The following is a 14,248-nucleotide window of genomic DNA, read 5'->3' as shown; positions in this document are numbered from 1 at the left end:
GACTGCAGACCTGTCCTGTTTTTCGCCCCCCAAAGCCGACTGGGACACGCTCCAGCGCTCCGGCAGCCTTCCACAGGACAGAGCGGTCTGTAGATAATAGATTGGAATTTGTCTATTTTTCTTTGCGGTTTTGGTTTCTTGCTGTGACACACTTTCCTCGGAACAACAAACGAGGCACTTTGCAAACATTTCAGTGTCTCGGTGAGTCATTATATCAACACAATTTTGGTGGCAATCTGTGCGGCAGCGCGGCCCAGCTGATCTCCCATCTCCTTTGGTATATTGCAGCAATAAGAACGGCGTATTGTCCTGGCACATGAATAGGGGCTGTTAGGAGAAGAAAAGGCCAGTGTTGAGCCAAACACCAGAGATATTCCCAGAATGCGCTCTGTCCGCCGGTCCCCACACGCGCACATTGTTCCATTTGTCCACTAACACACCCAGTGAGTACAGATTAAGACGGGAAGACAAACACTACAGTAAACCTTTTAACCACATGTCGCTCTGAGTCGTGATCAAGCGCTCCTGATCAATCACGAGGTCGTTCAGGTGTTTCCCCAGACAGATTAGGAAACAGAGCAGATTATGTCATGTGTCTGGGCCTCAGAGAAGATGCTGCAGGTCTTGATTAAACACCCCCTCCGGTATCGGGGGTTTATCAGAGCTGCGAAGGAGCCCTTTCGCAGCAGGAGCAGCATGTGATGGTGGGTATAATTGTTCACCAGACTGTGCTGCGCTCCGCTGATGTGGCCAAGGAAGCGTAGTGGAAAAGTGCTGCAGGTTTACTGAGCATTCTGCCCAAGATGATGATGATGATGATGATGATGATGGTGGTGGTGGTGGTGGATAATAGACGGCTGAGAGGACGGACTGTAATCTGTCAGGAGAGGAGAGTGTGGATGGTGGTACTGAAAGGACAGCTCTTTGCATCCAGAAACATCCGAGCACTGAGTTGAAGATGCTTTAACTGTTCCTCTGCCAATCTGTTGTGTCACACTGAATAAGGACCTCCTTTCTCCAGCGTGAAAGGCTAATTCTGCCTGCTGAGCTCAGCATTACATTCAGAAGAGACTGCACATTGCAAAACTTTACCATTTTGGATGGTTTGGATCAGCCATCATCACAGGTTCAGGTGCCTTGTATTTAAAGGTGAAACAAAGCTGATAAATTCCATAAAAAATGAACACTCCAGGACTTTCTAAGTTCCTCCTGAAGACATAAACCTTAAAAAAAAAGGCTCAAATACAGATAGGAGTGAATTTAGGGGCTATTTCTAGCTGCAGATTATTGCACATTCGGTACACTACTGATTATTTACAGCAGTGGGATGGTGAATATGGGAGTTAAATCAGGCTTGGTGCCATAGAAACAACTTGTCGGATCAGTTTATTGTTGGTTTGGATATTTTAAAGAGGTTTGTTGACAGTAAGAACAACACTGAATGGTTTTGGTGCTCAGACTCAATAGCAACAATGACAATTACAGATATGAATATGTCAAGTGAGAAACTTTGCCAATAGCAGCAGCTGTCACAGCTATCTGATGGGAAACATGTTTCTGATTGTGTCATTTCAACTGCCAGTTTCATCTTGACCCCTCAGGCTTATTGTATACGTTCATGGAGCTAACTAAACGGAGGCTGGTCAAGAAAAACTCAATATTTGCTGAATAAAATTTGTGCTTTGAGCTGAAATCATGTGGCGTGAAACATAAGTGTAGTGTTGTAGTTACTCTGGTTATTACGTATGAAACCCTCACAGTGACTTCACAATGAGACCTTACAGTGCCCACACACACACACACACACACACACACACACACACACACACACACACACACACACACACTCATTGAATGCTAGTGGCTGGCACTGCCAACCAGTGGAAAGAGAGGGCCCAGTGGGTGAGCCAACCCACCCCGATCTTTCTCCCGCCCTCCCCCTTAGCCTCGACTTCACCCTAAAGGCCCTCGGACACCCTTGTGGATTGTCACTGCCTGAAACTAGTCAGAATGGTGTCATTTAGCCTAAACCTCCCCCTCACAACCTCAGAAGAAAAGAGGGATGCCCAGAGTGAATGAAAAACAACAACCAGCAAAAAAAAAAAAAGAAAATCAAACCTCTCTCTGTTGAGGACCATTCAGACGCTCCATCAAAAGGAGCTCTGGAGCCATAAATCAGACTTCAAAGATCGCTCCATCCTCTTCCCTCCATCTTAAGTCCCTTTAGATCAGCTTTTGAAATGCTGCTTCGCTGCTGCAGCATGAATGATGGTGTGTGTGTGTATTCCTGTCGCAATGACAAATGATGACTTTGCCTTCCTGTCAGGCTGTTGCTCTGCAGCTCTTTTTGAGAAGATTTTGCTTTTCTTGAGCTGATAGTCTCATACGTTCTAATCTATTGTACTCTGTTCTCGACAAAGGTTTCCATACACTTTTAAATACCGTGTGTTTCATGGCAGTCTTGAGTTTTCAAAGACTTCTGTAACTCTGAATTTGGTTCTTCAATAGAGTTACTGTAGATCTTCTGGAAATGTGACAAAAATCTGCAGGGTCATAAATATACATACGGCAATGCTAATAATTGGTTAAATGTCAGCTAGGCACTTTGGTGGCCATCCACAAGCTTCTGGTTGTATCTTTGACTGCTTCTCTTAACAGAATTGGCAGGTAAACTAAATGTGTTGGTTTTTCTTACAGCCAATGGACCAGCTTAAAAATGTAATTCTAGCCTGATTTAACCATTTTTTACCACTTTTTGATGCATGTTTGGGGTCATTGGCTGGTTGAAACACCCAACTGCATCCAAGATCCAACTTTCTGGCTGATGATTTTAGGTTTTCCTGAAGAATGTGGAGGTAATCCTCCTTCTTCATTGTTCAGTTTACTTTGTTTAATAAAGCACTAGTTCCACTGGCAGCAGATCATGATGCTGCCACCACCATGCTTTACAGTACAGTTGGTGTTTTTGTAGTTAGGGGCATCACTTTCTCTCCTCCAAACATATTTCTGGTCATTGTGGCTAAATGTAGGTACATTTTTGTTTCATCAGATCACAAAACTTTCCTCCAGAAGGTCTTTTCTTTGTCAGTGTGATCAGCAGCAAACTTCAGTCAAGCTTAAAGGTGCTGCTTCTAGAGGACATGTGGCAGCTTCTTTGCTCATGATAATGTAAAACCCACACTGACAGCTGTGTTCCAGCAGCTTTTAGTTCTTGCAGACATGCTTTTTGTGATTTTGTTTGACTCTGGACCCTCGTGCCCATTTGTCTCTCAGCAGCAGGTGACATGTTTTCTTCATGATCGTGGTGGTGACATGACTGTACCAGGCACTTTATACTTACAAACAGATGATTTGAGATCTGTAGCTGCTTTGAAATGGCTCCAAGTGACTTTCCTGACTTGCTCACGTCAATTATTTACCTTTTTAGATCTTTGCTGAGCTCCTCAGTCTTCCTCACTGTAATGTTTGTGGCTAAGTCTAATAAATGTGTCAAATGTTTTGCCTTAATCCTGTGATTTACTGTCTTACTCTTTATTAGAAGATAATGCCTGTGACCTTGGCTGTGGAGCCTGTTTGAAAAGCTCTCTTATTTATTGTAATCACCACATTTGTCACCTTTTGTCATGTATCAAAATCAGTCTATTAGAATTTATATGTTTTCTAGCACTGCTGGGATTTCAGCTTGTCGTAAATAAGACACACTCTGTCATTACTTTGACAGCGTTGTTAGCGTTGCTTTTGCGTTAGCACGTCTGTGAGCGGCCGTGGCCGAGGCAGTAACGTCTGATCGCTGTGGCGACAGCCCCGCGAAAACAATCTTGCTTTGTGACAAAGCCACACTAATCCCACTGTGTGAAACATGTAAAGCAGGACCTCCTACAGCCACTTTGTGCCAGAGAGAGAGTTTCATCTGTGTCTGTGCCACCTACAGTCATTGCGTGTGCGCTGATATTATGCACTTGCACATGTGTGTGTGTGTAGATATGTGTAAATGTGTTCCTCCCACTAAGCTATGTGTGTGCTGAGGGCCGTGTGGGCAGCGCATTAGATTTCTGAGACGGCAAAACCACAGTGGAATGATGTGGAGATGATTTGGGGGATCATTTAAGGTCCAGAGCTTGGCCAAGACGGTCACCTCTGGAAAATAAAAAGCGGGAATGACCCCGCTCCGATAAGTAGGTCAGAGCTTTCAGTCGTAAATTCATGTGGTCTCCCATCAATCCTGCATGTCATGTGTAGCTTCATTCCCATGTAATTATTACTTTTATGTCCAGAAATGTTTGTGTTTTGTTCCAAGCGATGGAGTGAAGGACCCTGTTTGTATTCTCATCTCCTCATCACTGTCCTTCCTCTCTTTCCCTTGGTTTCATATTTTCTGCTGTCCATCCAACATCCCGTACTCCCTCGCGGCCCCTGCCTACTCCTTTCCTCTTCTTTATCTAGTCCACATCCAGACATGCCGGGCCCTCATGGTGGTGTCGGTGCTGCTGGGCTTCATCGGCATCATCGTCAGCGTGGTGGGCATGAAGTGCACGAAGGTGGGAGACAACAACCCGGCCACCAAGACCCGCATCGCTGTGACCGGGGGAGCTCTCTTCCTGCTTGCAGGTGTGACTTCTGCTTGTGCTGCCTTCTGTTAATGTTTTGTTTAATTTGCAAAGCCAGATATGCAGTATCTCCTACAATCAGTGCATTTAGCAGGAGTGGCCAGGCATTTTTCTAGCCCAGATTTCTCATAAGGGGTCTTCTGGGTAATTAGAGTCCCTGCTGTAAACAGGAAGTGGTCATTTTGGAGGCATTAGTCACTGACCTCAGACATAAACCATAACCCCAGGCGTAAAGATTGCTAAACGAGGACCTGCGCAACTCATTTGTGTGTTGTTGTCTCTGTCGGGACAACTTGCAGGATTAATTAACACGGAGAACTAAAGCGCTTGTTTCGCCCTCCACAGGTCTGTGCACACTGGTGTCTGTGTCCTGGTATGCCACTCAGGTGTCCTATCAGTTCTTCAACCCAAACACGCCGCCCAACGCCAGGTATGAGGGTCACAGCAGGGAGCAAATATGAATGATGTGTGGGAAACAGTGTGCCACTAAAATTATGAAAACTGTGATTACTGTCATTATTATCAATCAGGGCCTTTCAGTTTGATCCGTTTCTGAGGCACAAAAACTGAATGAACACATAAACAACAACATGCCCAGTGTCCTGAACACCACGAGTGTCAGGCTGATTAAACAGATTATAAAGAGACATTATCAAGTTTCTCACAATGAGACGGCCGAGTGTTTTTGTAAGAGTGTTACATTTATTTGAATTGATGTTGAAAAGAAGATGTGAGAAAAGGAAAATGGCACAGAGACAAGATGTCTGTCTCCAGAATCTCAGTGTTCACATCACACCATTAAAACAGATAAAGAGCTGCTGCAGGAGTGTTAGGATTGTTTGTATTGCCACTCACTGTTTATGAACTGACAACCAGCCAGGGGGTGTTTAAGGAACATTTGCTTTACATTAAAATAATCTGATGCCAGAGACAACCGGCTGTAGTTACAACACTTTTCAGGCTTGTGATTTACACTCATTGATGCTGAAAGTTCCAGGGTCACTGTAATTTGGCCACTTTACTTTTATTGAACTGGAGCGACAGCCAAGAGACCCAATGTCCTGCAGCAAGATACTACAGTCGACTGTATTTCAAATTCTTGGTAGTAATAGCTCGTTATAATGGCAATAAATCTGTAATTATGGCTAATAAAATTTTTTCACACCAGCCGCTTACATTTCTTGTTATGGCTGATCTGTGATGCACGATATTAAAATTTCTAGCCGATACTGATATCCGATATCAAGATTTCTGACATCACCGATAACCGATGTTACTGATGTCGATATTCAATTTTTGTTGACACTGAAAAATGAGCAGAAGTTAGCACTGTGAGAACGTGAAAATTATTCAAAAGAAGCCCATACCAAATGAGACCACATAGTTTTCTTTATTATGTAACAAAATAAAACATATTTCAACATATTTTAACATATTTGACATCCAGGACCATTTAAGTGAAAACATCTGTGAAATAGCAGCAATATCAAATGTAGAGACGAAGGCGCTGATGTTAGACAAATAATCGGTTTTTCACACCAGCTAAATTTGTTCATCGGACCAATACCGATATATGGGGGAAAACACTAATATCGGCTGATACCGATGTGGTCGCCGATATATCGTGCATCTCTAGTTCCAACTTATAGCTAATTAAGATTAACTCATAATAGTTGCTAACAGTTCCTATCAGAGCTAATAAATAGCCAGTTTTAGTTGCTAATTATTTCACATAATGGCCAATAAAATGGCTAACATTAATGGCTAGCACTTACAAATTACGTCTGAGATGTGGACAGTTTCAGTTGCTGATTGTTTCAAATTATGACCACTAAGAATGCTATAATACAGTCAGTAAATGACTAGTTGTGGCTGACAAAAATGTCAAGCTTAAGTTTGTAGTAGTTCCAATTTATAGTTAATATAGCAAATAAAGCTAATAATAATTGCTAATAGTTTTTCATCATGGCTCATAAATAGCGCCAGCTTTAGTTACTAATGCTTCTAAATGATGGCTGATAAAAAAAAGAGCTAATGATGAGTTTCATTTGCTAATAGTTTCAAATTATGGCTGATAAAAATAGATAACACTATTTAGATATTATTTTATTAACATTAAATGTATTCATAAAATGTATTTATAATGTAAATATAAATGTATTTATTTTTTAATACATTTATATACTTAATTTACTAAATTTATTAGCATTAACACATTATTTTAAATATCTGATACTAAAAGTAAAGCAGCGTCTGCTACTATTCCTTATATGAAAGATAATGCTGTATATTAAAGCATCCCTCCTCTGAAAATGTAGTTTTTTAACTTTGCAAACGTGTTTTTCATTTTCTAGAAAACACATAATCAGAGAAATAAACAGTCCATGCCAGGACATTCCCATCCCTCGTCTCTGCAGCATACTAATGAAAACACACATTCAGACCTCCAGGGTTTCAAACATTATCAACCTAAAGGACCAATCCTGTCCTGTCAGCCTGCAGGATGGGACTTTCTGTATCATTATATTTTTTTGTCAGAGTTGGTTTCTGGAAGAATTATTCCAATATTGCAACTTGTTGCTTTATAGCTTTGAGTAGTTCTACAGTTTTTGAGCAGAGTTGTAGGAGAGCTGGTGTGCTTGAGCTGCAGTAAGTTCAGTGCTTTCTAGGGGAAGCAACGGTGTAGAGTTAGATCAGACATTTTACGGCTGGAGGGCAGTATTTTCCTGGAATAAACTTTTACTATGTAAGTTTTATACACAGACATGAGTTTTGATGAATTGAATCACTGGCTGGAGAGGGATGTAAAGTCATAGAGCAGAGATAATGAGTTCGTACCGAGTGTGTCCACCATGGCATTGTTCCACATATATGGGACAGAGGAGTTTAAAGTTTAAAGGCCTGACAAAGTATATGAGCATTTTCAAGGACAGGATCACATTGTTGGACATTCAGAGCTGTCTGGAGTCATTTCTTAGATGACAAATGCAGGACTTATAGACATCCAGGTGCTGCCTTTTTAACACGGCAGCATCCAGCAGGCCAACAGCCAGCACTCGTCTTTCTGTTGTCATTTGAATAAAGCTGCATTGTAAGGTGGCCTTTTATTCACACTGGTCAAAAGAGTGTATTTGATGATTGTCCTTTAAAGCCACACCTGACCAAGATGTTGAGAATTTGCTACCAGTTGGACAACTCAAGAACTGTTGAGTAAATTCCAGCAGAAGAAGAAAAACCATCTGCATGTATATTTTTTTGTTTAATGTTAATTTACTCTTTTTTTTTAACCTCCAGCTAGTTGGAGCCACCTGTAATTAATTCTTAAGTGATATTAAAACAGCAAAACCAAGAATCCAACACAACACCATCCCGGTGTTCCTTCCTGACCTGTTCCTCTATATTTCCTCGGCAGGTATGAGTTCGGCTCGGCCCTGTTCGTGGGCTGGGCGGCAGCCAGTCTGACGGTTCTGGGCGGCTCCTTGCTGTGCTGCTCCTGCTCCAAAGACGACATGCGAGGGCAACAATATTACCGCCAATCACAGCCTTCCACAGCCAGGGAGTACGTGTAAAAACCCCCCACCCCTCTTCCAGCAGTCACCCAAACAGAGAGCAGAGGACACGCTTTGGCACCACCACCCTTTTTTTCCCATGAAATCATGCCTGCTAAGTCCAAACAGAAAGACTACATGCACACAAACACACACATGCAATCATATAGCACTGGCATTTATATGCAGAGACACGCTATACATAGTGTTAGATCCACCAGTAGGATGTTTATCATCAGGCAGCCTACATATTTGATGTCAATCATCTAACTCACTTCACAATGTTATGCTTGTTTTATGACTAGAACTCTCTCGTGTGCCTTATTTAATGTACTTGAAGTTACCATAGAGACACAAAGAAGACAAACTAATGGCTTCTTGGTACAGAGGAACGACATTTAGGGTGAATTTAAAAAAGGCAAAATAAAAGTCACATCACGGCAGACACCCACCGATGACGTGGGCATGGAGCTAAAAAAATGGCGGCACTGCAAAACTTGCATGTCCTGTGCTTCCTGGTTGGAGCTGCGCTGGTGTTTTGCCTCCGTACCGGTCTGTATGTTCACACTCCACTGGTGCAGTTAGGTTGTGTGAAGGGAGAAGAAGTCATCCCTCATATCTGTTTTTTAAGTTATGAGTTTTATCATTTCCAATTGTTAGTTCCTAGAGGTTTAAAGCATTTGGATTTGATTTGAAAAGCCTTTCCCACAACTGCCACATCTGGCACAAAAGTTGTTAAATTTAAATACGATTCTGGGAAAACACCAGAATCAGTCTGTAGAATATCCTCTTGTAGCTCTCTGTCTTCTGGCAATAATGTTTAATCTAACGAAGGCTTCAGGCGGCCTCGCTTTAATAACTTCTTATGTACAGTCGTCCTCTTTAACAGAACAATCACTAGTTGAGAGATGCTCACGGAGACACAATCTGAACTGCAGGAGTGGAGGTGAACTGTTAGATGAAGGTGTCTGTTTAGCTCGTAATGAGTGTAAATGCTGCCGATCACCACTTCTCCCATTACACTCAGCACTAAGAGAAAGTAGAGCTTCTCATCGACACACATCATTTACTAACACCTCCATTCCAGATCTACACTCTCCTTCATCTCCTAATCTCCTCTATAACCGAACCAAGCTCAGATAATTTAAGCTGTTTCACTCTGACAAAAGTATAATCTGACTGGGAATCATAAGCTATAGGAAACTATCACAGTATTACAGTGGACCATAAGCTAACAGGATGCTAAAACACAGATATAAATATACAGAAAGCATATATTTAACTTCTGTTTGTGACAGCAGGTGTTTTGTGGACCACTGGCTGCTCCACGCAGATGAAGTACAATCGATTCGTGCAGCTTCCCCACGTTTGAGTCTGTAAAACTCAACTGCTGAGTTAAATTGGCTCTTGAGGTCCCCCTTAATGCTCCCACATCATTTTGCCTTAATTTGTGCTTCTGAAAGAGCTGGTCCATCACTGTTCCAGATAATTAAGCCATTAACTTTTCTCAGAAAAGGTCCCAGTTGCCCCATTTCCTGGTCGTATGGCCTCTCTTCTTGGAAGACACTTGTTTGTGGAGTGCTCCTTTATTCTCAGACTGGGGGGAAGGTTGTGGGTCTATAGAAAATTCCTTGCACACTTTAAATAAAGAGGGAAGTCAAGCATCGCTGGTCTGTCAGCAGCAGCTGTGCTTTGAATAGGGATTGCTCAACAACAAATGTGGAAAAACTACCTGCACAGCTACGTCCAAAGACCAGGAAACATACATGTGATAAATAGTTTTGGGAAATACACAGTTTTCTAGCAGAGAGTCAGATGAGAAGATTGACACCACTCTTGCATCATTTGGCATGAAGCTACTGCCAAGAGATAGCTTAGCTTAGCTTAGCTTAGCACAAAGACAGTGGGGGAAGTAGCGAGCTAGCTCTCTGGTAACAACCAGGACATGTTAAGTGGCAACTTTAAAGATGAAGAAAGGAGGATTTTTAAATTTCATTGTACCTTTGGACTGAGATTAGCTTGCTATTCCCCCCTGCTTCCAGTATTTATGCTAAGCTAACATAGCGCTAGCTTCATATTTAGTGTAGTTTTCATTTCATCATCTAATCTTAGCAACTGTCAACAGTTTCTTCTTCGACAGCTAACTACCACGCGGCCAAAAAAAAGTCTGACATTGTTTTTCTAATCGTTATTAGTCAAAACTAATCTTTATTTCAAATATAACAACAATAATCTCTTTAACGTGTAGATTCGTAGCCAGCTGACATGTAGCACCACCGTATTCTTTCTGTACGACTTTCCACTGCAGGAACTTGGGATAGATGGATGGATGGATGGATGGATGGATGGATAGATGATAGATGGATAGATGGATAGATGGATGGATGGATGGATGGATGGATGGATAGATAGATAGATAGATAGATAGATAGATAGATGGATAGATGGATAGATAGATAGATAGATAGATAGATAGATAGATAGATAGATACGTTATTCATTCCCTTGAGAAAATTTAAGGTGCAAACATTTCCAGAACCAGCCCTGGAATTAGGCCTTTCAGCGTTTTTGTTTCTATTGAAGAAGCTGAAAACCAGAAAATGAGTGGACAAAACATCAGTTCTATGAGCACATAGGAAATAAAACACCAGGAAGTATGTTATGCTAGCCTGTATATTGAATTTTAAGTTGTTTATGGGGATGTTAGAGAGGACAAGTCTGGATGAGAACATCGACAGTTCAGAATAAATGGTGGTCATCCTTGAGTTTAACCAACCAACGTCGTCCTCTACAAGTTGAACCTATGAGCATCGAGCCCTTTGCAGAAATATGAGGTTCTCAGTCAGAACCCTAAACTGTCCCGCAAGTTCTTGCAGTGGAAAACAGCTCATTGGCTTTCAACTCTTTTTTTTTTCTTCTAACATCTCAATCATCCCACGTTGGCTTTGGGAATCTGAGAGGTCTTGATGTGTCTCTGATCCGACCCCAACCTTCCCCCCCGTCCCCCTTGTCTTGTTCTCTTCTTCTTCTCCTCCTCCTTCTTCTTCTTCTGACTGTCTTCTTCTCTCCTCTAATTCAGGGCAGAGTTGTTGAGTGAAACTAGTTTCCCTGACTGATCAGCCCCCGCCTTTTTATCGAGGACTGTCCGACTGTCCATCCTCTTGTCTCCCCTCCTTCTGTTTCCCCTCTATGACCCCCAAATTCGACCCACTTTTCTCAGTACTACATCTGCACCTTATCAGTTTTATTGGGAACCAAGATGTACTGACTTCTCCTGTTCTGGCCCAACCTTCTGAGCCTTTTCTGTAAATATGGACTCATACAGGATACGTGATCAGACGTTTTCTTCGTTACACCTCCCACGCGCCCCTTTCAGTTCCCGTTATTGGCCCAAAGTTAACAATGAGTCGAAGCCTCGTGGTTTGTGTTGATTTATGATTTCACTGATATCCTATGACCTCTGGGTGTTGTTGTAAATGTGTCTTTTGGGTTTAATTTTGTTCGCTGTGACTGTACTTTGACTGAAACGTGTCTTTTTTTTCCCTTTTGAATTGCAGACCAAATGTTAAAAGTACCCCACCAGAGAAAAGGGAGCAGTACTTGTAGTTTGGGAGAGTCTTCTGGCCTTACCGTGGTTTAGAGTCTGTCAGCAGACAAAACCCTCTCACTGGGGAATTCAAAACAGACAAGAAAGAATTTATAACCTTCCAAGCATACTGCCACGACGTAAATTAGAGTCTTTGTTTGAGTTAAAGAAATTGTTTGGGGGGAGGTTTTTATGAATTTGTTGTTGTAGGGGGATCAAAAAAAAGAAGATATCTCTCTCTTGTCTGTGTTGTTGACTTTGGGAGAGACAGTCATTCAGGGTATGTTTTCTATAACATGTTAAAATGCCCGGGTGTATATACCACCTACTCTATTCTTTCTTTCTTTTTTTTTTTTTACTACATATATAATGTTTTACTACAGTGCCTTATAACACATGTTTGTGCACATGTATGTTGTCGACTACATGGATTCTTTATAGTCTCCCATCCCGTCTGAGGAGATCCTCTGCCAGCAGTTCTGTATGCCTGTTTTTTTTTCTTTCTTTCTTCTATTGTTGGATTTCCGAAAAATGAATGTGAAGCTACTCCGCAGTGCCACTTATAAAACAACAAATGATAGATCTACAGAATAATGTCTGACGCCACGGCTGGTAAGAAGCCTGTATTTTCCACGTAACCTGGATTGAGGATATACCAAGTACATTAATTTTTGTTTCGTTTAAGTGCCGATATGATTTTGTGTGAATGACGGAGTCGCTGTATTATTGACTCTAAAGGATGTACTGTAGCGTGTGCTGTCTCCTGTACTAAGGAATGCCAGTTTGCTGAGTGTTCAAATGCCCCTCTGATGCCTGCATTTATTTACCATTTGCCATTCCTTGTCTCTAATATTTACCTCCTCCATGTTGTGTATCATCTCATTTACAGTATACCCCTGTCTGTTTCTTTTAGAATGAAGTAAACAGAGACATAAAAAAAAAACCCGACTTGGCTGTGAGTCAGTGCTTTATCAGTTGTTTCCTAACTTTTCACCCCGGCCAGACTTTCCGCCCACTCCTTCCTACTTTCCAGCCCAAATCCTTCTTTTGCACCCTGTTGTTCAATAATTGCAGATGTGGAATTCCACTTCTGCTCCACTGGACTGTGGCACATTCTCAGAGGTGGATTCACTAAAAAGTTAACTTGCTCACCGCCGCTGCAGCCGACACACACAAGGCTGGAATTTTCTTGTTTTTCTGTGGAGTTTGAAACCAAGAAGGCTTTGCTTCTTAAACTGTAAACTTGACCACAGCCCATTTTTGAAACATTCAGATTTTACCAAAGACTCTCTAACTGCTTTCCCCATCGGCCTATATGAACATCATTCACTGTAATTGTTCCTCCTGTTTACCCCGACTGTCAAGATTTATCTCAAAGACGGCTTATAAACTCAGCAGCTTCGACGTTTAGTCAAAGCTCACGTTAGCTGAAGTTTTTCCACCAAATCGTAGGTCAAGAATGTTAAGTTCTGCTGAACACATTCAAATGATAAACATAAAAGATGCAAAGACAATAAACAAATGTGCATCGCTTGAATTATTCAATATCAACGCAGAGCCTCCAGCAGAGCGTAGCAGCCGGGCTCCTACACAAAAGCATTCTTTCATTAAGATTCAAAGCTGCAGCGTGATACGCTGACCGCGAGTTAAAATAAAGCAGTTTGAGGAAAACGCACACTGAAGATAGCAGCGGTGAGAGCGGAGCATGGACGAGAAATCTCACATGGGCCCGACATTTACGGATGCCCCTACGAGACCTGTGACTATACAGTGTGCAGCATTCACGCCACTTAATACCATCCTGCAAAGAAAAACACATTTTTCACCGGGACATTTGTTGCATCTGTTTGCACAGACGCAACAAGTGATTTATGGCGCGTTTGTAGAACTCAAAATAAACACAGTCACTATGGGCATTTTGTGTCTTTCCGCTAAACTCGCTGCAAGATTTATCACCTGCTTCTTATTACAGATAAATCTTTAGCGATCTATTAATTCATTTACTGTAAGGGGGGGGGTGTTGATACGACGAGCGTTTAGACAATGAACCCGATGAACCGAGGCTCGCAGCAGAAACCAAATAATTATAGTAAACGCAGGAATGTGTTTTCCCACTTTTAATACTGAACGCTGAGTGATGGATGAGGTCTCACACATGCGTTTGATTGGGACTTGCACATTGTGGTGAGTCGGGAATGTGAAAATGGAAACTATCTCCTTTATTGCTGCACTGTAAACATCATTACAACAATAAAACATGTTTTCAAAGCGAGCTCGGCCATTCACACTGAGGAAGAGGATGAGGGAAGATATCGACGCTCCAACAGTAGCTGTGACTTCAATAACAATTCCAGTGGCTGCATAGACACCAAAAAAATGAAGCTTATGTATTGATAGGACACTGATATATATATAGATAGATAGATATATGTTGTTGATGATAGAGACGTTGTCTAGCTTGAAATATAAGTCTTGTTCTTCTAGATGTCACACTGTTGGATCAGACC

At 41.8% G+C, this 14,248-nt stretch overlaps 1 protein-coding gene across 1 annotated transcript; it reads left to right on the top strand.

Moving 5' to 3' along the window:
• The first annotated feature begins 3,862 nt into the window (after positions 1-3,862).
• LOC103376242 (claudin-19-like) lies at positions 3,863-12,684 on the top strand. The gene is made up of 4 exons (XM_008306618.1): positions 3,863-4,608; positions 4,953-5,037; positions 8,020-8,166; positions 11,713-12,684. The coding sequence occupies exons 1-4, from the start codon at positions 4,227-4,229 to the stop codon at positions 11,759-11,761; spliced, it is 663 nt and encodes a 220-aa protein (XP_008304840.1). The 5' UTR covers positions 3,863-4,226; the 3' UTR covers positions 11,762-12,684.
• Positions 12,685-14,248: the final 1,564 nt, after the last annotated feature.

Source organism: Stegastes partitus, unplaced genomic scaffold (genome assembly GCF_000690725.1).
Source record: "Stegastes partitus isolate 25-593 unplaced genomic scaffold, Stegastes_partitus-1.0.2 Scaffold3730, whole genome shotgun sequence".
Taxonomy (NCBI): Eukaryota; Metazoa; Chordata; class Actinopteri; family Pomacentridae; genus Stegastes; species Stegastes partitus.
Note: the sequence above shows the minus strand (reverse complement) of the source record. Positions and strands in the feature narration are given on the sequence as shown.